Here is a 27,048-nt window from a genome sequence, read left to right as displayed (position 1 = left end):
AGATTAATGCATTTCTTATTCCTCCAGTCCATAAAACTTTCATAGGTTTTTAAATAAATCTTTCTAGATTTCGGCGGCAAAAGATTCTCAATTATGTCTTTTGCTCTTTGCTCGACAACATAATTTTCACTATCACTTGACGACATTGTGAGGATAATCAATTTATTTTAATCGTTTATGATTTACGCTCTACAACAATTTCAAAGTTTTCGCGGTAAGTATTTTTTTTCCAACCAGACACAGATATAACAAAATCGCATCGGCGAAATGGTCCATACACAAACTGCAATGAATAGAATGGCGCCACCTTCTGTGCGGAAAAAGCATAGAACTAAGACCACGTAGACTAAGAACGTAACATTTTCGTTTTGAAAATGGTCCACACACAATCTTATTTTATGCCAAAAACAAAGCAAGTACCTACTGGCTGTTTGAGTTTATCTAAGTCACTCGAAGTAAAATAAAAAATTAATTACTACTCCCTAGGGACTAAAGTACTCACTTTACTCCCGCCTCGTAAGGCTATATTGACCTACTTTTAGAGCAAGAGAAGTGAAAAGAATAGCTTTTATCCCGGAAAATTGCATAGTTCCTGTGGGAAAGCGATAAACAAATTCTTAGTAGATGAAGTAGCAGGCATAAGTTATTCTTACTACTATTATAAATGTAAAAGTTTGTGAGTATGTACGGACGTTGAAGTACCTCGCTGTCAAGATGACGTGTTAATTTCGTCTACAATCGATAGATGGCGTTGTCCGAGCCAACGAGGTGCTTAAATAATGAATGAATGAGGGCCCTAGATTAACAATTCGTCGCAAATTATCAGTCTGTTAACTTATCCCATTCAATTTTTTTTTAAATCTTTGTATACGATTTCCGTATGAGGATTAATACAAACCGAAAGTGTGTGATCCTTTCGTCCATGTATATATACAGGACAGGGTGGGCCAAAAATTTTTGCAAATAGCAACAATGAATTTTTCGAAAACTGTCAGAGCTAAAGGCGAGTAGTTGGCGGGAAATTATGTGTCACTTTGTGCATTTTTTCGTCGTGCAAACAGGGTGCTTTCCGTGTTAAACAACTTTATAAAAACAACGATTTCAATGTTACTGTATAATGCTTGTTTAGAATGAGGGCTATCGCGTATGAATTCGCCGCTAGAGGCGCTAGTGTAGCGTGAGGTCTCTGAATGTCAAATCTATAGTTTTGGGTGAGCTACGCGGGTTTATTTTATAATAAGAATAATTTTGTGAATATTTTTGCATATCTGAAATTAATTATGGCAAATATGCGTTCCGGGCAATAATGTCTGTGTTTTGAGACAGTTTTGTCTGTCGGAAACCTTGTCCTATACTTTTTTCCGAACAAAACGGGGACTATGCAACACTGTGGCATGCTCGATATTTTTATGGTACGATTTTAAGCTGTATTAAATATGATTTAAATCTAAACTTTGTTTTCACGCCCGTAATAACAGACTTTGAAAGCCATACTTAAAACTCACGCAACAGTGCGCCATCTAGTGAGACAAAAAACGATAGCCCCCATTGTAACTGGTATAGAAATAAATGAAAACACTTACCGCTTATATTTTTACTATTAAATACTACAGCAAAATTAACAAACACGACATATGTATGATACTACACAACGATAAAGACTTAAAAACAATAAAACAAAAACTAATAAAAATAGACAATAAAAAGTAAAAAGGCTATTAAAAAAAAATGGTGTGTTGCCAACAGTTATAATAATTAAGTTTGATTCCTTACTGTCCGATGAACTTAATTACGGTGAAGGAAAGTATGCCATAACCCAATGTTAAGGTATGACATAAGTAGAATATATTTATTAAACAGCCAATGACCTTTGATCTGGAATTTGATAACTTTTTTACAGCGAAGACGTCATGGGATTGTGACAGGCTGAGAACTGGGCACGGCCGCTGCAACTATCACCTGCACAAGTGGGGGTGGAGGGAGTCTCCCCTCTGTGAGTGCGGGGAAGAGGAACAGACAATGGAACACATCATCATGCGCTGCCCCCTACACTCCTACCCTGGACCCGCCAAAGACCTGGATGCACTAACGCCTGATGCAGTCGCGTGGCTAAGTAGTTTAAGTGTTTTGCTAGAGCTAATGCCTATATTTGTACTAATAATGTCATACGATTAAATAAATAAATGGGATTGTGAGTCTTGGCCACAAATTTTACATGAAATGTTTTTGGTGGGATCAGCCATTTTAGTTAATTTTAATAATAGCTTTAAATAGTGTATTGTAAATGTTTCTCGTGAAGGTATTAATGCGGGCAAAGCCGCGGGTTATACCTGGTTTCTTACTTCTTATACAATATTTTTTGCTGACTTTTGTATTAGTTATGTTGTATTAATAAAAGTTTTCTTACTTATAATATTCACACTCCTTGATCAAGTGTCTCAACTTTAAATAGCACCCATTTTATTAAGACTTCCTTTAGTTCCTGATCGTGTTAAAATGGTGAATTATTTGGAGTTGATACATACGTTTTATTCACATACATCGTAAGGAAACCTGCACAAACCTGCGAAGCAATTCAATGGTGCGTGTGAAGTTCCCAATCCGCACTGGGCCCGCGTGGGAACTATGGCCCAAGCCCTCTTGCTCTGAGAGGAGGCCTGTGCCCAGCAGTGGGACGTATATAGGCTGGGATGATGATGATGATACGTTTTATTTAGAAGTGCGAGATTTATCGGTTGACTTAGCGGATATGCATATATAGAATAAATTGGGGTGCTAATCCATAATTCCTCGTACTAATTTTTAATAGTAGTTTTAGTCCTATGGATATTTTGTATTTTCTTAAAATTTCTTAATAAATTATTTTTCGTACTAACAGTCTGAAAGCTAAGCCGGACAAGACGAAACTATAAAGGTTTCTTGCATGACTATGGAACCCTAAAAAAGCGCAAAAGTTTTCATCTCTCCACAAAAATAGTTGCACGGTATTCTCTACTAAACCAAGTACATTGCAGTTAATGTGTTAACGCTACACTTCACTTATATTGATAGCTTATCAGTGTATGCGAAACTGTTGCAGAATTAAAAATACATCGTCTTAGTAGGTCAGACGCCTTGCATAACTACTTTGATGCTGGCACGACCGCTTCAGTCCACGTTTCAGAGCCGCATGAAACATACCCGTGCGTTTGCGTTGCTGTAAATAAAAAAATACAAATAAATACTGGCAACTTTGAAATCAAAGCTAGTAAAAAAACTTTTAAAAAGAAATGCAGCCAACCAATGGGATTCCAGAATGTAACGGCAGCGAAAATGCGCGGGAAAGTGTAATTCAAAATGGTGTCGCGCCAGAAAATACGAGAAAAGTGAATGCGAAAGTGGTTGCGAAAGTGAAGAAGGCGAGGAGTTTTTTGGAGCTTACCCTGGAGAGAAATACTGTTAATAGTCTAAGGAGGAACGACAGAAAGGTCTTGGTAGTCTACACTGGTGGTACTATCGGAATGGTGAAAAATAGTCAAGGCGGTAAGTCAAGCTTTTTTAGCGGTTATACTTATATTTTGGGCATAGATAGATTGACCGAAGGTCCACGCAAACTCAAAAGTACGAATAAGTGATGTTTTTCTTCCAAAAACTAAGGCGTGGATGATGGAAAGTGACCTAAAGAAAAATTTGCACGAAAGCCGCTTCTTTGTTTTTTTTTTTATAAAAGAATTCCGTATACTGCCCTCTACAGTATAATTATTATTTGTTAATAATGATTTTTTAACAAATCTATTTATGTTTATGTAATAGAAATCTAATAAAAATCATATATAAAGGTTTATTGTTCAACCTTTTCAATTACCCCGAGATGAGGCTTTTTGCAGTATTAAAAAATAAGTGTGACATTAGTACAAGAAGTTAAGATTGCATGTTATGAGTATGCGATTTGTATTGTAGCTACTGGACTCTTTTTATGGTTTTAAATGTAATTATTATATTTGATAATAATCGGATTCAATTTAAAAAAAATGTGTTTGTTTGTAAACAGGTAGGTATATGTGTTTTATTCTTATGTTACATTTAAATTATGTTCTCGCTGCCGAGGTGAAAAATTGTATGTGTCACACGAGACCAAAGTTTTTTGCATCTCGTGTATTTCAATCCCTTGCTGATCTCAGGATTCTAACCTAGAATCACTCGCTAATGCTCGTGATTCAATTATAGAATCCTTCGCTTACTCGGGATTCAAAATGAACACTCGCAACAAAAAACAACTTTGCTCTCTTGTTGCACAAATAACTATTAAAAGGCAAGAGCAAACCTACAAAAAATTGCATCAGGGTACATGTGTTTACTTAATTATTACTTATTATCTGTCATTATTAAACATGCGTCTTGTAGAGCAATAACCACAGCCAGTTTTCATCCAGTTTTGAAAGCAGTTGACCTTCAAGTTAACTTGAATTATTTACTTAAATTCTTTAAGAATAATAACATATTTCAGGTTTTGTTATTTGAGGAATTTTAATAACAAGCCAGTTGGTAAAGCAAAAATAATTGGCTTTAATTGAAAATTCCTTGAGTCTCATTTGCTCTACAGACTGCGTTGCAATTTAATTTATAAGACAAAGATATAAATCTGGTGGTTGTAATAGTTTAGGCAGAAATATTTTTGAGACTTTTATTCTTGACACTGCTATTACCTACCTATTGCATTGTCATCGGATTTACAAACACGTTCTAATTTTCAAGTCAGTTGGATTGTTATGAGATAAAAATTACTTTGAAATCATTAGATAATAGTTAAGAAAATGCTATAATATATTTTTGAGTGCTAAAAATGTATAAGTTGTTGACACCGCCGCCCACAGTACAAAAAAAGGTTAATTTTACTACTTACTACTGTGTTACTAGCCGCAGCTACGAAACAACGGCATTTCCATTTCTCATCCAAAATTTATTGTGGGATCGTTTGAAGGAAAACAAACTTTTAAACGAGAAGTAAAAAAGTTTATTAAAAAAATTAAATATGGAATACACTGATAGCAAGGAAACAACAAAAATCACAACTAGTACCTACGTAGGCTCACCCGATCAAAACTCCAATCTTTTTTACTCATTCGCTCGTCTCATTCACTCCACATTAGTCTTCAGTCATTCGGTCGCTCGTTTACATAAAATCATTCTAACATTAATCCACCTCATTCCCACATATATATATATATATCGCTCATATTCATATAACAGAATAAATTACATATATATATGTATATTATATATATCGTCGCTTCGGAGGTAAAGATACTAAAGCGACATTTGACCAACTTTACAGGAGAGCGATTTAAAGTTTTTTTTTGACGAAAAAAATTCATAACTCTTTTCTTTGTGAACACATTCTAGAATTTCTAAGACTATATGAAAGTCAATTCAGCATACTATGAACTGAAATGTATAATTTTGACCTAAGTACAATAGTTCAGGAGATAGGTGGCGCTTTAGTCATTCGTCTCCAACTTTTTGAGACAACGCAATAAGGTAAAAGGACTAAACGTAAGAATTGGTTATGTATATCATAATTTCAGATGACTAACGGGATATTTATTCTAGTTTTTTTATCTTCAATTTACTTAATGGCGTTAATCAATTTCTTATCAAACTGTGTTTAATGCTTATTCACCAATAATCAAACTATTTTACAACTGCATAATGCTTAAGCACCATTAAATGATAATCATAAAACATTACAAATACTCAATAGACTTGCAAGTTAAATGTTTTGTTATACAACATACTAATTTTTAGATTACTTTAACGAATGATCACTAATGGACCGTCTGCAGGGCTACTACGAAACTCGAAACTCGAAGTTCGTATCGTACTGTCCCTCTCGCTCTCGTATTAAATAGTATAAGTGTCAGAGGGACCGCACGACACGAACTCCGAGTTTCGAGTTTCGTAGTTAGCCCTGCTGACTTTAATCAATATTACTAAATTCAAAGGAAACACAGGAAATCGTAGAAACTTTTAAGTTTTATTTGACATTGGTTCTTGTTATCGTGTTATCTGCCTATCGTCAACTATTGGGGGATAAAGCTGTTCGCGTCCGTGGGCTTTAGCTCTAGTTACCCACACGTGTCCCCTAGGTAGCGCCAAATGAACAACCTCATTCTGGTGGTAGGCTTCGGCCGCGGTTTGTCACCACCCACCTAACTAAGTTTTGCTGCCAAACGGTCTTAGGAGTAGCCATGTGGAGGGACGGGTCTGGACAGGGACTTGCGTGCAAACCGGTTTCGGTGCCGTCAGTTTGCTGCACCGGGTGCCTGTTCGTGGAGGGTAGCGGAATCCGAAGCACGGTGCTCCGCTGACCGACGGCAGTTAGTAGGGGGCCCAAGTAGAGGTTTCGCCAACTTTGAAAGGCTGCCCCGTTAACTTGCGAAAAATCCCGAAGATGTGCTGTAGTGCCGATTGGCGACCGTGGAGAAAACCCGAAAGCCGTCTTTGGGGGGTTCGGGCGTCCCCGCAGTCACCAGACCAGGCTCCTTGTGTTATGGCTCATTTTCGTGTGCTGCTGGGTGAGCAGCACTGTGTCTGTTCAACTGCCGTCTTTTCTAACCTGTTAACTTTTGTCTTTCTCATCTCCTTTTTTTTCTTCAGGTGAAATTACTGGCATGTGAGGTATCCCATCTTAGGCCTCTAGGTTGGCAATGCGTCTGCAATACCCCTGGTGTTGCAGATGTATATGGGCGGTGGTGATCTCTTGCCCACCGACTACTCACACTACCCAGGGTACATCCTGGAGCATACTTTTAAGCCACGTGCTGGGTCTGCTTGTACGTTCGTGATGACATCTGTACTCAGCGTCTCCGCAACCTTGAGGATCCTAGCTTTTCCATTCTTTGGCTACTGATGGACACTGGTGTTGAACAAACGGTTTACGCTCTGATCTATCGGTCGCACAGCGGTGACTTGGAGACGACCAGGGTCTTTGATCACTTCAGTGTTACGGCAAGGTGTGTGGTTCAGCAACGGTATCCGCTTGCGTAGTTGGTTTTCTTGGGGGACTTTAATGCTCACCGCGAGGACTGGTTGTTCCCGTACCAAGTCATGGACCATGCAGGAAGAGCTAGATCTCGCCCAGCTGGTTAAACAACCGACTCGCATACCGGATGTTGCCTTGCACACGCCTAATTGCTTGGACCTTCTGCTGACGACTGATCCAGACAGGTACAATGTGTCGGTGTCTTCCCCTTTGGGTACTTCTGACCATTATCTGGTGAAATTTGTATCGCAGTACTCTCCTCCCGATTGCTCAATCGGTACTCGGCGAGTATGGCGATACAAGTAAGCAGATTGGGATGAGATGCGTCATTTCTTTGCTTCCTATTCATGGCAGAAAACTTGCTTTCCCAGTAACGATTCGTCGAGCTGCGCAGAAGCTGTTACCGATGTGTTGCGTCAGAGTATGGAATATTTCATTCCTTTCTCTGACGTATCCACTGGTGGCAAATCTTGCCCATGGTTAAACGCTGAGTGCACTCAAGCTGAAGCTATTAAGCACTCTATTTGCTTACTTATTGTGGGCTGATGCTCGATGTCGCAAAGCTCCGGACCGGATGTACACGTTAAGAAACAGCTCTTCAACAAAGCTGCCATGTCCTGCAAAAAGGTCATACGGAAAGCGCGATTCCTCTATGTTGGTTGTATTGGTGCCAAATTTGCTTCCTACCCCTCTAAGAGTAAGGAGAGAAAAGAAAGAAAGAAAATACATTCCTTAAGCGTTTTCGTCCTTAGCCAAATCGGTGGAGTCCAATTTCTGTCGTCCGTCACTGCCACCACTGCTGAAGTCGGATAAGTCGCTAGCTCACACTGCAGCGGAGAAGGCAAACCTGTTTGTCTCTCTGTTTGCGGAAAATTCGCGTCTTGATGATGGTAGTGTAGCGCCTCCCTCCATTTCTCATTGTGGTACGTTTAAGCAGGAGGTCAAAATACACCAAATGGAGGTTTTAAGAACGCTGCGTTCTCTGGACGTGAATAAAACTAGGAATAAACTATACCTGGAATTGTTTTAAACACCTGTGCTCCGGAACTGTCTCCGGTTTTGACACGTCTGTTCAGGCTCTCCCTCAAGTTGGGGCAGGTCCCGGTATCGTGGAAGATTGCTAATGTGCAGCCAGTACCTACCCAAAAAGGGCAGTCGTGCCGACCCGTCGAACTATCGGCCTATCGCAATCACCTCCATACTATGTAAGGTAATGGAGCGTGTATTGAATGCTAAGTTCCTGGTAGGTATATCTAGAAGGTAACGATCTCCTCAGTGACCGCCAATACGGGTTCCGCCGAAATCGGTCCACTGGGGACCTTCTGGTATATGCTACTCACATTTGGTGTGAACGTGTTGAGAAGCATGGTGAAGCTCTTGCTGTGTCTCTATTCCATGGCATTCGATAGGGTCTGGCACAGAGGCCTTCTTAGCAGGATTCCTCCTGTCCTATGCTCATGGATCTCTGATTTCCTGCGGAACCGATCTAATCGAGTCGTCATTGACGAATGCTCATCTGATCTCATGGCAATCAATGCCGGGGTGCCTCAGGGATTGGTCCTATCTGCAACTCTATTATTGCTGCACATCAACGATTTGCTCATACCCGATGTCTTTGGGTACGCAGATGACGCAAAATTGCAGAGAGGTACCTTTCTAACGGCCGGGGCCCGGGCCAGCGATGATAAGATCGGGCACTCAGGGAGGTTATGGTACAGCGGACGAATTCGACCTGGGAGGCCATGTCCGACTGGGGCTCGGCCAACTTGGTCCAGTTCAGTGCTGCCAAGACACAGGCATATCTGTTTACCGCTAAGCGCAGACCGTTCACTTTGGCTCCTACTGTCCAGAGGAGGGTATCCTTACCACCTAAAGACCACGTTATGGTTCTTGGGTTAGACCTTCAATCTAGTCTCAACTTCGGTGCGGCTATTGAGTCCAGAGCGAAAAAGCAGTCATATATTTACCATCGAAGTTAATGCGTCGCACTACGTTAAGCTTTGGCAAGTTATACATTTGATTTTTTCACTTTGCGGATTCGAATTTTTAAAAAGAGACATGTTTATCTGATTCCATTTGGATCTGAAATTCAAGTATTTTAATTATTCAAAGTTGCCATTCAATAACATAATTTGAGCCTTTTATATAGTAAAGCCTAGGCGTTTAGAATAGCTAGATGTCAATTCATCATATTTCTATATCAGACCCTATTTCCGATACATAGAAGTCTCACAATAAGGTTACCTTTTTATCATGTTCCTTCGTACCTAACTCTAATAACAGTCAATAGAGTTAGTGCACATAATTATAATAATTATTTGTTTACAAACTTGCCTTTCGTAATCACAATCAATTATTTCAGGTTTTGTTGCCAACACGCTCTATTATTGCGTTGATATAAAAGACGCGCATAGTACCTTACCTATCCTTGGTAAAGTGATTGTAACTTAAATTCCTAAGATTAAAGTACAGATTACTTTGGCATAATATCTACAATTCGTACGAAAATATCGTGGGTACTTTTACTAACTGGCTTATATAATTGATTTTTCGTAAAAAAAATACCTAAACACTTATTTTTTGACAATAAAATGACAGATTATTGACTTACTGGACCAAACATAATCCTTTAATATTATGTTTTTTTACTAATATAAATGTTTTCTTTCTTTTGCTATGTTGTAATGACGCTAATACACCACAAATTCTGTAAACTGTTTTGTATTAAATACTCAAACGACTTAAATATATTCTTATCAGTTTAACCAAAATACTAAACGCATCCAAAACTTCAGAATAGACTGGAACAATTTACTAAAGCGACGAAGAATCAAATTTCTTGATATGCAAAGAGTACTAAAACGCCAAATGTATTTAAAGGTGAAAAATTACAAATGACTTAACAATATAATCGTTTAGAAACTAAAACAGGTAAAAGCACTAAAGAGAAAATACTCAATTTAAGCGTCGGATTAGTAATAAGTGTCCCAAATTTCACTGATTTTTCAGGGACTAAAGCGCCAAAAAAGTCCTCTGATCGTCCCGAAACCCAGATAGATCGATGCAGAAAAATTCGCTGATTCCGGTGGTATATATAACTCAATTTGGCCCAAAGTGTCGCTTTAGTATCTTTACCTCCGAAGCGACGATATATATATAATATAGATATAGATTTATATAGATGTAATTTTATTCTGTTATATTGAATATGAGCGAAAAGTAATTATAAAAATCAAAATAGCTGCTCCTATTATAGTCGCAAAATTTTATTTTGTTTCCGTGTGTTGTTTGTAAATTAGAACGAAACTACTTTTGTATGAAAATGCGTTCAGCGGCAAGCGTACTGACGACTCTTTTTCGCAGAAGAAATCGGGGGCAATAGCTACTTAGCGCATCTTACCTACCAACATAATACTAAAAAAAACAGTTAAATCGACTAGGTTGTGGCAACATATAAAAAAAACTTGTCCTTACATAAATGCGAAAGTATTATACTCGTAAATCTGTTTATCTGTCGGCCTGTTTGTAAATTTGGTATGGAGACAGTTGAAGACCCTGAGAACAATATAGAATAGTTTATATTTAGGGAAATTGCATCCATGATTTATAACAACATATCACATTCAAGCAATGTAAGTAATAAATAAACAAACTATTCTTAATATGACATTATGTTTGTGCGATAATTTAATACGTTATTGATAGAGAAAGATCAACAAGTTCTGTCGTCTTATATTACTTATCTTGAACTTTGAAACAATAACCAGTTGCCACCGGTTATTTTTATTTTTTTATTCGACTGGATGGCAAACGAGCATGTGGGTCTCCTGATGGTAAGAGATCACCACCGCCCATAAACATCTGCAACACCAGGGGTATTGCAGATGCGTTGCCAAACTAGAGGCCTAAGATGGGATAGGTACCTCAAGTGCCAGTAAAAATGATTAATACGAAAATGCTCACAACTAGTCCTGAAGTATGCATAATTTGAATCATTACGCCACGGATTTGTTAAGTATGTATCCGTATATATATTTCTTTGGTAAGTATTAAATTTACATGAATTTAAATAGTATAACTTCATAAGCAAAATTTTTATGCAAATAACTTTATGCTCTCTTACGAGGTAAGTATGGCAATTTGTCTTTCGTTTCGTATTACAACATAATAAAATAAGTCACTATGTTCTAGGACCGCGAGATATCACAGGTAAAATGATGCAATCTGCGATTGAATTTGCGCCCACATTGATCACCTGGTAACTACTGTTAGGTTGACGTACTATACTCTACGTAGTCTACTTATTGCCGATGCCATTGTTATGGTAACATGTCAATGGAACACTAAGAAAAAATCGTAATAATTGCACTTATTGTGAAATAAGTCAAATAACTTAATAATGATGTAATAACATCCAAATTTTGTACAATTTCACACTAAAAGTACTCAATGAAATGAATTTTGATGACATTTAGCCCCCAAATTATTTTATCCTGGAAAATTGCATAGTTTCAACAGGGTTATGCAAATAAATTATCCCCGGATAAACAAACTCTTGTTACACAAAGTCTCGAGCACCAATTTCCATTGATAACTGTAAGAATAAAGAAAAAAAAATATATTTATGACTGTTTTTATTAAATTATGATATGTTTTGGTTTACAGTTCTAATACCACAAAAGGGAGCGTTTGAGAACTTGATTCGTGGGTATCCGCAGTTACACGACCATGCCTTCTGGAGGCATCGGCTGTCGGAGCCTGGGTTCGACACAACCTGCCTTGTATTACCAGGTATTCCATTAAATTTACCACTAAAATACATTATTTTGCAAACAGAAGAGAACCCTGTTATTTTTAAATTTGGTAGTACGCAGTGGAATGAAGTGGAATCCATGAAGTTGCTAATTTTGGTATTGTGCTTTATATTATGTAATCTCAGATCATATACTTACTTCATTTTTGTTTACTATGGCGTGTCCACCTTGCAGGAGGCATACCAACAATTCCAGAAAATACTACTCAAGTTGACATCCGTTTTAAGACATTATTGCTTTTGGATTTGTGAACATAAATCACTTTACATCAGTTAAATTGTTATTCCTTTTGTTAATAACAGAAGCCAAAGACATGGACCTGAGGATATTCTATAAAATACTGGAGTATGACACGCTTTTGGACTCTTCTAACATGACTGAAGCGCAGTGGATACAAATGGCTGAAACGATAATGGTAAGAAAAATTATCGTTATCCCAGGTTTAAGAATACCTAAAAAAGACATAAAAACTTAAATTTAATAGATTTTAAATTAACTTATTCATGTATAGCCCGGACATCTTTTAAAGCTCTTCGACGTTTTTTAGGTACTTTCCAAGATTGTAAAGTTCAGTGTGACTAAAATGAAAAGTTTTCCAAAAGCAAAAAAAACCGTAACAATACATTGTAATCGTACTTGTTAGCGTACAGTTTCTGCACAGTTCTGCCAACTGCAAATCCACCGATTTGGAAATGCGATCGACAGTTAGAGTTACGTTGCGGTTGAAACGAAGTCCGTCTTAGAACTGGTTGTAATAAAATACATAGTTGGCCTTTCTTTATCACAATCACAATTTACTTCAGTTGATTACGACATTCCCTTCTTCTGGGTTTGTTCTAACATTTTCATCATCTGCATCTCATGTTCCAGAAACATTATGAAGAATACGACGGTTTCGTTGTACTACATGGCACAGATACCATGTCATACACAGCATCAGCTTTGTCATTTATGTTCGAGAATATTGGCAAGTGTGTCGTCATCACTGGATCTCAAGTAAGCTTCAGTTAAATATATCTCGATCATTAGGTAGTGTTTTTTCTGTCCATTGGGCGATCGGAAGGCTTACCTACTGGACTATCAGGATTAAATGGCAGCATACGCAAATACAAAACATCCCGTATCCTTGGTCTTCTTTTATATACCTACAAGAGTTTCATTTCATAGGAGAGTGCTCTTAGTACAGCCAGCCAAATAAGTGGTCTATCAATTTTGAAACCACTTCCTGTCAAATGAATAATAGGTATGTCCTCGGCAAGTCCTCGGTGTCGCTAAAGTCGAACTTTCAAGTTGACAGACCGTGTTATCGACATTTTGCTAATCAATTTTAGGGTGGTAGAGATTAGATTACTATTTGGCTGATATTGCTAAAGGATGAATTTAAGACCTGTGCAAAGTAACTTTCTTCATTTACCAGAGCTTCGTTTGATTTCCAATTGCTGTACAGTCTATCTTTAATCAAATCAAGGTGGAATTTTCCATAGATACCAATTTTCGAGCCACGCAGCGACGGTTCCGACAACTTCGTCTCATCTTTGTTGATCGCTGGTGGACTCAACATTCCTGAGGTTACTGTGTTTTTTGGAAGCAAACTCTTCAGAGGTAACAGGTAAAACACTTGATTGTTTTCTGTAGTAAAACTTCTTCAAAGTTGCTTTAAACTGACTTAAAAACTTCGTCTGTTAGGTATAGATTTATTTTTGGACGAAAAACGGCATGCCTAGAAGATATTTTTTGACTAAAGGCATCTTTTCCGATACAGTTTTTGCTATCGATTAAGCAAACATTTAAATCTATAAAACCACTATCCTCATGAGCTGATGGGGCACGAAGGATTTGGTCTAAGTTTCCTCGTTATAGGCATAAAATAGGATGTATCCTTATGCTTTGTCATTGGCATAAAAACAAGCTATACTTTTCAGAGTTCGTAAGATCTCAGCCCACAACCTCTACGCCTTTGATTCACCGAACTGCCCACCACTGGTCGAAGTGGGTCTGGATATTGAGTTCAACAAGAAAGCCGTTTTCAAACCAACGGTCATAGAGAAGTGTCAGTTGCATGCCAAGATGTCCAAGAATGTCGGTCTGCTCCGGATATTCCCTAGTATCAGCGTAGACGTTATTAAGGCTTTCTGCCAGCCTCCTATTGAAGGTAAGCTTTTAATTGGTTATTATTGCAGAAGCAAAGCGGTTGCTCGGTACTTGATTTTAATTGTAATTTTAAAATGTAGGGTAGGCTGAAGGAACTGAAGGGTGGCTGCATGTTTGTTGTGATGCTGCTTTATTTATTGTTTTTTTCTCTCTTTTCATTTGCATGTTATAAACCGTTAAATTAAAAATATATTTTCGTTGTTGGTAGGCAGGTACAAAACTGGTATATTGATAATGTATTCATTTTGCTTGGCACTGTTTGTTTCGTTTTGTTTTTTGTTGTACATTTATATTTTAATAAGGTGATAATATTTGTTCTTGGTCCTCTGGGTTGTGGCAGAATATCAGTGTGCTCCTATGAGCAATGTTGACCACTGAGCCATGGCCGTTTTGCACTACTGCAGCGCACACAAACAATTGAAAATTGTTTACTTTTAAGTTAGGACTGTTCTTTTTTTAATTTCTGTAATTTTGATTGTGTGTGTTTGCAGTAACACATAAACGTTTTATCTTTCTATCTATTTAGGTATAGTGGTTATGGTGGGCTTTTTTCACTACCACCAAATTAACAGCTCGTTGACACAGATTTTCTGGGATCAGAAACCTGGTGACTCAGTTAATAAGACACCTGGCGAGTATAGCCATTAGAAGTGAGTTTGACTTTGCGCCGTGAATTTTGCACCGCATGCATACCATTACCGTGATAGCAGTGTCAGACAAAAATACAGGGTGTTCGGCACGTGGACCGTCAAATTTTTTTTGGATGTTGTTGGGGTCATTTGCTGTTTTTTCACCCTTGGACCTTGGGTCCTAAGGGTCATGGTTTTGGAGATGTGACTTTTTAAATGTTGTTTCTCGAAATTCCCGAAATCCCGCCTTTAAACCTTCGTAATTTTTTATTAATATAGTTTTTTTTTTGTATTCAATACTTGATAGATGCTTGTTCAAATAATAATAGTTTTTATACTAATTAATAGTCTCAACGAAACATATTGAGACCTTTTTTTTTAAAAATTACATTAATTTAATAAAGTAAATCTAACTGAAGTTACAGGAATTGTTCAAATAAACGAGTAAAAAACTTTATTGCTTTTACTATTATATACTTTACACCCTGTATATTCCTTGTATTTAAAAGTATGAGACTATGCCCACTAGCACGTTTCCTAACCAACCGTCGCCGTCGCGTGTCAACTGTCATGTATGCGCGTGGCATTCTGTTCCTGCTGGGCTACTACGAAACTCGAAACTCGAAGTTCGTGTCCTACCGTCCCTCTCGCTCTCGTATTAAATAGTATAAGTGTCAGAAGGACCGCACGACACGAACTTCGAGTTTCGTAGTAGCCCAGCTGACACGTTCCTACGTTTATATAGTATGATACGGTGCGGTGGGTATAGAGAGTAGAGAGAGACCTTTATCTTCAATTTTCTATATTACATTGCAGGTGTTGTCCTAGAGAGTTATGGTGCAGGGAATATACCCTCGAACAGGCAAGACCTGTTTGACGAGATAGCCGCAGCTGTCAAGAGGGGAGTCATCATTGTCAACATCACGCAATGCGCTACGGGCGCTGTGGCGTCGCCGCTCTACGAAACTGGAAGGGTAAAGAATAGAATAGAATAGAATGGAATAGAATAGAATAGAATAGAATAAAATAAAACAGAATAAGCCTTTATTAATACACTAAGAGCAACTTATATGATTATTATAATAAAGGAACGGAAGGTAATTAACATCTAAAGTATTAACTTATTTTTCAAACTGCCTCGTAAGTGTGATAACATGGATTGGGCTTGGCGTTATACTGTTAAAACTTGCCTAAGTGTGTCATGCTCTGGTTTACGAGTACAGCCCAACCCTTTATACTTGCTGCCTATCTTTGTGTTTGTAACTGTGGGTAGGTTCGAATACAAAATCGAATGGTTAAAATTTTTTTTAAAGGGCTTCCAGGCAAGAAGTATGCAATATAGAATTAATTGACAATATAAAAACAATAGTGAAAAACGGTATGTCACGGGCGTACTTACGAATTCCATTAATAACTTGACTTTTATAATAAGTAAAGTTGATCATTATTGCATCTGACAGTATTCACGTATTTTACGCAATTTTTAGTTTAGATTTAAATTGCACCCTCATTTTCTACTCCGTATCGTGTATCAGTTCAAGGTTTCTCAGCCAGCAATGAAACCAGCTATGCTTGGAGTTTTTCTGAAAGATAGAACTCGCAACGGGACTACCCGACACTGTAATGACCTGAAATAAGATCATCGACATAGCTCAGAATATTAGTAAGTTGAAGTGCCAGTGGGTTGGGGCTATATCTGCCGAAGAACCTATAACTCTTGGAGTAAACACGTCCTTGACAGAAGACCGCGTCTCGGAAACGTAGTGTAGTAGGACGCCCATCTCCGGTCAGGTGGAGTGACGATCTGCGGTAGGCTGCTGGTAGAAGCAGGATGCGTCGAGCCAGATACAGTCATGGTGTAATGGCACCAATGAGTGTACTGCCATAGGCTGATGATGATGTTGAATGATGATGATCGGGTAATCATAGTAATATTGTGTTCTCATTCAGCTCGTGGCTGCTTGCGGCGTTGTCTCCGGATACGACATGACACCTGAAGCTGCTCTCACCAAGTTATCCTACGTTCTGTCCAAGACTGAACTTACTTACATGGAGAAAATTGAGGTTGGTACAAAAATATGAACGCTAAACTCGTTGGAATTAAAATATGCTACTGCCTTTGCCACAGATTTCATAATAGTTTACTACGTGACAGATAGTAAATAGTAAAATTGTATATGCACTACTACCACTGCTGCCACAGGATTCATGTTTGTCTCTACAAGGTGTTAATTAATGCAATGAAAAACCCTAACCCAACAATATTTTTGTATTTCAGGTTAGTTTATGGTATTTATTTTCAAATACCTTAATTATTAAAAAAAATATCTATTATCTTTTACTAAGTCAGTAATTTTACATGATTTCTAAACCCAACACTCGTAATTTTTTGTGCCTTTTTTGTGCTTATCGATCGTGCTTGAAGTTTTTAGAAGACAATCAAACTGGCAGAAAAACTGCCAGTGTTAAATCTCAAGAGGACACAACTTTCCTAAAACATTTTAACTGGACACAGGACACATAGGGAAGTTCTCTATTGTATTGAGTTGAGTACCTAACAGAGCTCTTTCTTGGCCATATCACACTTGAAGCTGGGGCCCCAGTGCAAGTGGAGCAACTGTGTGTACCTATTCTGTAAACAATATTCATCTGTGGAATTAGTGCTGCGGTCGAAGACTATATCTATAGGCTAACTCCTTCACCCGTAGTTTATATGGAGTCAAGACTCGACGTTGATCGTGCGCTGACATTGAGATTGAACAATGTCTATATAATAATATAAAGCAGATTATAGGTAGTTCTTTAAAAAGTACTAAAAAAAGAAGATATTTCCATTATGATAAAGTCAATAACGTACTTCTGATAGTTAAATCACCATGTTGTTCATACGGCCATACTTATTAACACCATTACTGAATGTGTTATTGTTTTATTATCACGAAGGCCAAGGCGGTCGTTATTAGCAATCTGTTCATATTATTTATTGATACAATGGAAAGATAGTTCTGCTCTTGATTTCAATAATGTTTTCTTTACCTAATTTATTACCTACTCCTATTATTTTTAACCGACTTCAAAAAAGGAGGAAGTTCTATGTTCCGATGTTTGTATTTTTTTTTGATAAATACAATCAGTAGACACTAAACAAAAAAAGCTGTGCCGCTGCCACTGTAGTATACTTAGGTACTTAATCACAGAAGTCACCTGCATTGGCTGCATTAACATCTGCCACATCAGAGCGTGCAAAAATATCTGACACTTCCTACCGGCCCTAGAAATATAATTGTATCAGATATTTTATATTCGCTTTGTTGTGCCAGATACTGGGTCTGGTGAATGTACAGTCTACCAATTTGATTTCTGGGCCATCATGGAACCTTATCATATTAAGTAAAAAAAATATTTCTCGATAACAATGTTTATTTAATTATGTATATGTCTTTTGTGATGGCCTAGAAATCAAACAGGTTGACTGTATGTATATAGCTATAGTTTTTTTTTTTACTTTTTGAATCCGAAATGTCAAGGATCTGTCACAGAACAAATTTAATATCGAGATGAAATTGAGCATTTTCCTACTGTTAAGTATTTGTTCTGTGGGGTTCATGCACAATGCACATGGCGTAGATATTTCTTAAGCGCGACGACGCTATGATTCAAATGCTATATACAAGGTGTCTCAAAGTTATTTCAGAATATTTCAGCACATGGTTCAGTTATATCTTTGAAAATCCCTGTAAACCTTTTTTTTATAGAAAACCTTGATCGTGATGAAATAACGCGTCTTTGACGGCGTAGGTATACTCTTTATAAATCGTTCAATGTATGAAAACATTTGTTATCTAACTACAATTTAAAACACCATGAAATACATTTACAGGGGTGTTCTGTCAAACTATTCCAACCACCTGAAATATTCCGAGATTGTTCTATAACCCCTGGAGTGTTAAGCGTCCGGGTCCCGGCACACCCTTGCTTGGCACCGGTAACTGGGCCTACCATTTACATACATACACATATTAATACACTGTTTTGTGTCTTTTCATTACAGCTTATGGCCTCCAATATACGCGGCGAATTGACCAATACGTGCTCAATTGCTATCGAGGTAATTTTATATGATTGATACCTCCAAAGGTTATATATTTTAAGTCACAACGAAGCAATATCGACTCAGTATACAAAGCCACAAGGAAGTATTCGAATGGGTGTATTGGTTGGTAAGTGTATGTATATTTGGTGGAATAGTGGATAATGAGTGGATGGTTTGGTTCGCAAAATATTATGACATTGTGCACGAGTTTGCCCGCAATTTCAATTCAAAAAAATAAGAAATATACAATTAAAAATGAGGATATCACAATTGTTATTGTTCTTATAAACTAAGAAACACTTGAATGAACATTTAACGTAAATTTAACAAAAACAAACTTCCATAATGGTGGTATTTTTTCTTTTAATTTAGGGAGCCACATATTTCAAAGTCAAAGTCAAAGTCAAAATATCTTTATTCAATTTAGGCTATAACAAGCACTTATGAATGTCAAGAAAAATCTACCACCGGTTCGGAAAAACCTCTGCTGAGAAGAATCCGGCAAGAACTCAACGAGGTATATATATATTTTTTAAAACAGATTTACAATATTATTAAATGATATGTATACATCACAAGTATTTAACACAACTTTATTTTTAACACAGTAGGTTCGCTATTTGAAGGGATCGCTAATGCGGATCGGAATTATTTCCAAATATCCCTGTCCATGATATAATCATTAACTTTATAATACGCCTTTGATATTAATGTCTTCTTGACAATAGATCTGAATTTTGTATCCGTTTCATTGTAATATTTTTTGGAATTTTATTATAAAAAACGTATGCAATTTCCCAGAAAAGACTTTTTGGTTTTAGCCAGTCTGTAAGATGGAACTTTAAGCTTCCCTGTGTTTCTAGTAGCCTTTGGCTTATCGACGTTAGTGGGAAAATCACATATGTTCTTCCTAACATACATGATTATTTCAAAAACATAAAGCGACGGCAGGGTTAGGATATTTGTTTCCTTAAAAAAAGATCTTAAAGATTCACGCGACTTCAAATTATAAATTGCTCTAATTGCTCTCTTTTGTAAGATAAAAATTGACTCAATGTCCGCAGCAGATCCCCATAAAATAAGGCGTACGAAATAATGCTATTAAAGTAAGCAAAATACACCAACCGTGCCGTCGCCACATCGGTTAGCTGCCGTATTTTCCAAACTGCAAAAGCAGCAGAGCTCAATCTACCCGCGATTGCTGTGACGTGAGGTCCCCACTGTAGTTTAGAATCGAGCGTTATTCCTAAAAATACTGTTGATTTTACAATTCAATAGTTTGACCATTTAACTTTATATTAGAAACTGAATTCGAGCTAGATGAATTTATCAACGAGAATTTAATACATTTAGTTTTCTTAGGATTTAGTAACAAATTATTGGCAGCAAACCATGCGGATATCACGGACAGGGTTTCATTGGGCTCAATGAAGTCGGTATCTTTTCTACTAACCTTGAACAGTAAAGACGTGTCGTCAGCAAACATAACTATACCCGACTTTTGGCTTACCATATAAGTAAGGTCATTTACATAAATAAGATACAGGAATGGGGCAAGAATGGATCCTTGAGGCACTCCCATTTCGACCACAGATCCCTCCGATACCGTTCCGTTAATCGCTACCTTTTGCTTTCTTTGTGTGAGGTAAGATTTAATGAGTTCTAAAGCGAGGCCACGAATGCCATAAAAATTTAACTTACAAATTAAAGTATCATGATCCACACAATCAAAAGCTTTTGAAAGGTCGCAGAATACACCTATAGCGTCATGTGATTCCTCCCAAGCTTGCAATATGAATTTAACTAAACTATGACCCGCGTCTGTAGTAGACCTGCCTTTTGTGAATCCGAACTGCTGTGGATGCATGATTTTATGGGTATTAAAATGCGAGATCATTTGCGTCAGCATTATTTTTTCGAATATTTTGCTAAACGCTGATAGGATGGACACAGGACGATAATCAGAGGGATTATCTTTATCACCAGATTTGAAAATAGGAACTACTTTACTATATTTCATCAAATCTGGAAATACGCCTTCATCTATACAGCTATTAAATATAAATGCTAAGTTGGAGCAACGACATCTAAAATGGAATGTAGAACCTTAACTGAGACGCCCCACAAGTCTTCCGTTTTTTTTTACTTTCAATAATCTAAAAGTCTTAATGATGTCACAGGAGAGACATGCGTGAATTTAAAATTACTTAAGTTTGGAATAGATACATTTTGTTTTAAGAGCGATTCAGCTAACTTTGAGGAAGACGCGAGACAATATTATATTTAACACTCACAAAATTATATAGCATATAAGATTTCACAGCGCTTTCTAATTATAGCTTGCAGTACAGTAAATATTATCTTATTGTCAAGGAGTCAATAGAGTCTTCAGTCCCCGCGTGTTTACGAAACAAATAGACACGTCGAGGGGAAAATGGGTTTACTGCTGTACCCTTAGTGTAAGTTTTCGGTTACAAAATACGTCTCGATCGCGTTCGCGTTAAAATCTCAATTTGTATGGAAACACGAACAGCGCCTCTAGCGGAACGTTTGCGATGTTCGTGTTTCCATACATTATTAAGATTTTAACGCTGGTGGTTTAAGGGTGTCCCAAGACCATGCCACATGGAGGAAAAGTATCTTAAATATTGTAGATAGACAATTTACTGATGGGAGACTTCATTTCGATTTTAAAAACAATTTTAACTGAATGCAAAGATTTTGGAATAATGCCTGTCTGAACCGGAAATTCAATCAGCGAAATGGTAAAAAATATATCGTATTTTACGACACCGATCAAATGGCTCAATCGGAAGGATTGTTTTTTTCCAAGTAACATAGCATCTTAATTAAAAGGAAGACCATGAAATTTTACATTATGATTACTTTTTAGTTAATACGTAATTTTTTTACCATTTCCCTGTTCGATTCCCTGTTCAGACAGGCGATTATTCAAAAATCTTTAAATGCAGTTAAAATTGTTTTTAAAATCAAAATGAAGTCTCCTTTCAGTGAAATTGTCTATCTATAATATTTACGATACTTTCCCTCCATTTGACATGGTCTTGGGACACACTGTATACTTATAGCACAATGTTTTGTTCTTTTATCATGCTATATTATGTAAAAAAAAACAAGCTATTTTAGTTATTATCCAGCGCGATAACCTTAACAGCATCATTTTACGCATCAGAGCAATGTTAATGATAATATTCTATACTTTATTTGATAAAAATAATGAGGAAATTCCCCTACAGTTTACAACGACTGATAAAGATAATCTTAATAAAGTTAGTAGTAGTAGTTAGTAGTGGTAGTTGGTACTGATAGTTTTTTTTTTTTTTTTATAAAGTTATCATTTTGTAAATCCACACCTTCCACTTAGCTACTACTGTTAATGAATTCCAGTCAACATCTCGTCAAATCTAATCAAGCCAAACGGATTTACTATGATTTTTTTACTAAAACACAGGAAACCTTTATAACTTCGAAAGTGAGTGGTGGCATAACAAAATTTAGATTTGAAAATTCCGGGGCTAATTCTAGGAATAAGTAGGCATATTATAACTTGGAACGGTACTTTAATTGAGTAAGTAAGTCTTACTTTAAGATTTTCAAGACCTTGTAGATCGTGCTTACACACCCACAGGATAACACTCTCATAGACGCTCTAGCCGGAAGCCTCAACATCCAGTCTCCAAAGAAGCTGATAGAAGTGACGGAAAAAGTGTTCAACGCACTACTGCTGTATGCCATAGAACACGATGATGACCGGGCCGTGAAAAAAATGCTGGGTAAGTGTCCAGCGTCAAAAATAGTACTTGGTTTGCAAAAAGTATTGTATTGTTTTCTAGATGTTGGTCTTCGTTTTTAATTTCGATTAAATAGAAATGTAGCTTATTCTTTGTATTGTCCGAAACAACGAAATCAATAGAAGCCATATCATTCCTATGGTAGAAATTTGGCGTGGCACAGGGATCTATTTTCGGTCCATTTCTTCCTATATCTTATTAAAGTAAATAAATAAGTCAAAGATCAAGCAACATAGGACGTTGAGTTCTTTGAACCAAATCACACCTACAATGATTGAATCCCTGTTCGAAGTGTCCATGGTCCATGATATTGAAAACATATTGTCATTTATTAATTCAGCAATTTTTGACATGCATGATCTACTAAAAAAATCTTGTTGCTAAATTAAACTAAGTATTTAATGTTTTTCTCTCAGATATGGGCGCTGACGTCAACGCCCAGAATTCTGAAGGTAGAACACCTCTGCACGAAGCTATTCTAAAAGGCAAGAAACCAATAGTAGAAAATTTGCTGAGGAACGGTGCTAGCGTGCATTTGAAGACAAGGTGAGTTGGAAAACTTTTACAGATGTAAGTTTTCTCTAAACAATAGCCATGTCTTGTTATTAATTACCTAAGTAAGTTAGTAGAATTATATTTAGGAAGCGGAGTGAGGATGCGGACCGAAGAAGAGGAGTGTGGGAAGCGGGGAAGCTCCGCGAATAGGAAAACATTCCGCAACTCCGTCCCACATTACTTTCTCGTTCCGCTCCGCTCCGCATTAGCCCCTCGCTCTACTCTACTGCCTGTCCACAGGCAGCCTTAAGGTTCCTATTTACTGGATGTGCCATGTTGAATGAAATCATTTTTAACCTCCGACGCAAAAAGAGGGGTGTTATAAGTTTGACCGCTATGTGTGTCTGTCTGTCTGTCTGTGGCACCGTAGCTCTTAAACGCGTAAACCAATTTGATTGCGGTTTTTTTCATTTTAAAGCAGGTTTTTTAGCGATGGTTCTTAGACATGTTTTATCAATGTTGGGGGTTTTCCAACTTTTTGTTTGTTAGGATATACATATACACCAGGGTCCTCGGTTACCTAGTTCCGCCACGCTGCTACAGCTTCGCGGCTGCTTTGCTGTCCAGAGGCCTTATTTTTACTCGCGGTCTTTTCGCAGATGCGGAGAATCCCCCCTCGTCACGGCGATCCACGGAGACGACTTGGACCTCATAAGCCTTCTACTCCAATGCGGCGCTCATCTCTCCAACATCGACCAGAAGTCAGTCAGCGAACTACTGTCCCTCGCAGCAAGGAGTGGAGCAGTCAAGAAACTCGAGTCGCTGCGGATGGCTGGTGCTGATTTGAACATGACTGATGAATTAAGGCAGACCCCTTTGCACAAGGTAATAAGTCTTCAATTATTCTTACCTGTTTCTCGTGTCCTAGATTAATTAAAGTTATGGTTAATGAACTATTCTATTTTATTCTATTTTACTTCGTTTCTCCGCTACAAGCTCCAAGAAAAAAGCTAAAAATGATATAATTTACCTCCTCAAAATATTGGTTCAATTAATACTTCAAAGTTAAGGTTGACACGTCAATATCATCATCATAATATGTCAGTCGAAAGACGTCCACTGCTGGACATAGGCTCTCCACTCAGACCGGTCTTGTGCTTTCCGCATCCACCGCTATCCCGCGATCTTAACCAGGTCTACGCTCCATCTTGTTGGAGGCCTACAACAAGCCCGTCTCCCACGGTAAACAAGGTACGGTTGACACGTAAAAGAAGGGAAAAATAATCACCAAAAGAGGTTAGTAGTCGCACTCCTATAAAGCCGAGTTTAGACTTGCAAGAAAAATCGTGCAAGTTGCATTGCATTGCGAGGCCTTAAAGCCAACGAGTTTGTAGTGGTCAATTGAGCGCCGCAATGTAATGTAACTTGCACGATTTTTCTTGCAAGTCTAAACTCGGCTTAAGGATTTTTAATGAGGATATTTTGCCAGGCGAAATGTCGCTAGATGGCGTTAGTATAAAGAGGGCCGTTTGACGTTACACGTTACGTTTTTTTTAAGTTAACTACTAACTATGGTTCTTTTGTTGTCCTTAGGCGGTTCTCTGCAACTTCCCATCAGTGGTGAAGTATCTGATAGAGCACGGAGCAGACTCAAACATACAGGATGTGATTTCGTGCACGCCTCTGGACTACGCACTCAAATTGGATCGGAGGGAAATCGCTGATATGATAAATAAACCTAATTGAAACGAAATGAGTTTATTTTTGTGATTTTTGAGAGGATTGTACAAGCGTCCCAAATTACACCTACCTGTTACATTATGTGTTCTACTATTTCAATTCTTTGTTATAATCTTATAGTAAGTAAACGCCATTTTTAACCCCCGACCTATGCCCCCGACACATAAAGAGGGGTGTAAAATTGACGCGAATATCTCAAACAGATGGCGCGATTCCGATGCGGATTTTTTTATTGCGGTGGTTCTTGTTGCATGTTGCATTAAAATCGGTTCAGCTGTTTTTGAGATATCGAACTTTGAAATGGCAATGAACGGAAGTTTTCAAGTTGGTTAGGTTAGATTAGACATCGAGTACAGTCAAACAAGTTTATAAAGTAAAATTAAAATATCCTAACACATACATAAGTTATGTAGGTACTTAAATAGGTACCTACATATTAAACATCCAAGACCTGAGAACAAACATTCGTATTATTCATAGAAATTATCTGCCGCGGCCGGGAATCGAACCCGGGACCTCAAACTTCGTAGTCAGGTTCTCTAACCATTTGGCCATGGGGTCGTCAAAACTTTCGTTATAAGTATATAAAACTAGCTGTTGCCCGCGAGTCCGTTAGCCGTTAGCGTAGAATTCGCTTATCGCAATCCCCCGCGTACCTACTATGCATTTTTCCGGAATAAAAAGTAGGTAGCCCATGTCCTTCCTCGGGACTCCACCTATCTCCATGCCGAATTTCGTCTAAATCGGTTCAGCGGTTGAAGCGTGAAAAGGTAACTGACAGACAGAGTTACTTTCAAATTTATAATACTAGCTTTTGCCCGCGGCTTCGTCCGCGTGGAATTCGGTTATCGTGCGATGTCCCTCGGGAACTGTGCATTTTTCCGAGATAAAAAGTAGCCTATGTCACTCTGTGGCTCATAAACTATCTCCATGCCAAAAACCACGTCGAACCGTCGCTCCGTTTCGACGTGAAAAACGGACAAACATACAAACACACTTTCGCATTTATAATATTAGTATGGATTAGTACTTAAAGATAGTGCAATTTATTTGCCTCTGAGTATGTAAAAGGAATAATTAACACAATTTTACAATGATAAAATCTCATCAGTCTTTATTAACAATGATAAAATCACAAAATACAACTTCTAATACAAAATCGAAATAACATGCAAGCTTTATCTATTCGCCTTTGTGAGTACAGCTAGGTTTTTCATCAAATTGGAGTAATGGTCAGTCTTCAAAGGACATGGTGAGTAGACCGTGCAATCACGACCCTGGCGTCCATAAGTTATTGCCTCTTCCACTGCTGTTGCATTAACGAAGGCTGATACTAGCTGGTTACTGAAAAGAAGGAGTCATTTTAATAAACAGAAAAAAAAAATGTAAATCGGTTTACATACGGAGTATATACATACATACACATACATAAAATCACGCCTCTTTCCCAACGGGGTAGGCAGAGACTACATCCTTCCACTTACCTCGCTTCTGGCATACAAATCTCGCTTCCTCTACATTCATCAATCTTTTCATGCATGCACGTCGGTTTAGAGTACTCCTGACCCGACCTTTCTTCAGAACGTCCCCGATTTGATCGTGGTACGTTCGTCTAGGCCTTCCTCTCCCAACGTTCTCATTCACGCTCGCTCCATTGAAGGAGTAATCGGTGAATATACATAAAAAGAAAGAAGTCGGTTAATTAGTCAAAAGAAAATAAGGGCCACTTGAGATTCATCGGTAAAATTAAATCAAAATGCATTTTTGTTTTTATCTGAATACATATAATTGAATGAAAATAATTTGTATTGTGTAAAACCATTTTAAAACAAGAAATGTTTAAAAAGAATTATATTTATATAGGTATTAGTATTTTCCGTTTACTCATAAAACTCACGTGAGCCTGTTTTCTTTTGAGTAGTAAGTATATTATTTAATAGGTTTGATAGTGACCTCGCTTCACTTCACACAATCCAAGTAAAATGAATCAGAAAATTTAAAAATACATACAGTGGAACATAGAACCTACTCTTTTTTTAAAATCGGTTAAAAAATCAAACGATATGGCACGTGAGAATAGCAAATATATATTTTTTATTTGAAGATAAGTAAGTAAATAAAAGTTCTTTAAGAAAATAGACAAAAATTACCATTCCTCCTCTTACTCTGAAACTACGGGCACTAAAATTATGATGAAAAAAAAAAACAAATTAACAGCAGCTGAACCAACAGGTTGCTCATGGTGCATTTTACCTCATCATTTTACCCCAGGTTTTCAGTGCATCCTCCTGTC

The 27,048-nt window shown here is 37.6% G+C and overlaps 1 protein-coding gene across 1 annotated transcript; it reads left to right on the top strand.

The window, feature by feature from the left end:
- The first annotated feature begins 2,708 nt into the window (after positions 1–2,708).
- Positions 2,709–24,768, top strand: LOC141432511 (L-asparaginase 1-like). The gene is made up of 13 exons (XM_074094107.1): positions 2,709–3,522; positions 11,687–11,812; positions 12,138–12,250; positions 12,706–12,831; positions 13,320–13,444; positions 13,758–13,987; positions 15,432–15,589; positions 16,566–16,679; positions 18,667–18,723; positions 22,358–22,502; positions 22,937–23,066; positions 23,675–23,900; positions 24,609–24,768. Exons 1-13 carry the CDS (start codon positions 3,270–3,272, stop codon positions 24,759–24,761), a joined length of 1,956 nt encoding a protein of 651 aa, XP_073950208.1. The 5' UTR covers positions 2,709–3,269; the 3' UTR covers positions 24,762–24,768.
- The last annotated feature ends 2,280 nt before the right edge of the window (positions 24,769–27,048 follow it).

This window comes from Choristoneura fumiferana, chromosome 11, assembly GCF_025370935.1.
Source record: "Choristoneura fumiferana chromosome 11, NRCan_CFum_1, whole genome shotgun sequence".
NCBI lineage: Eukaryota > Metazoa > Arthropoda > Insecta > Lepidoptera > Tortricidae > Choristoneura > Choristoneura fumiferana.
The sequence above is the reverse complement of the archived record's forward strand: the minus strand, read 5'-3'. Positions and strand labels throughout refer to the sequence as shown.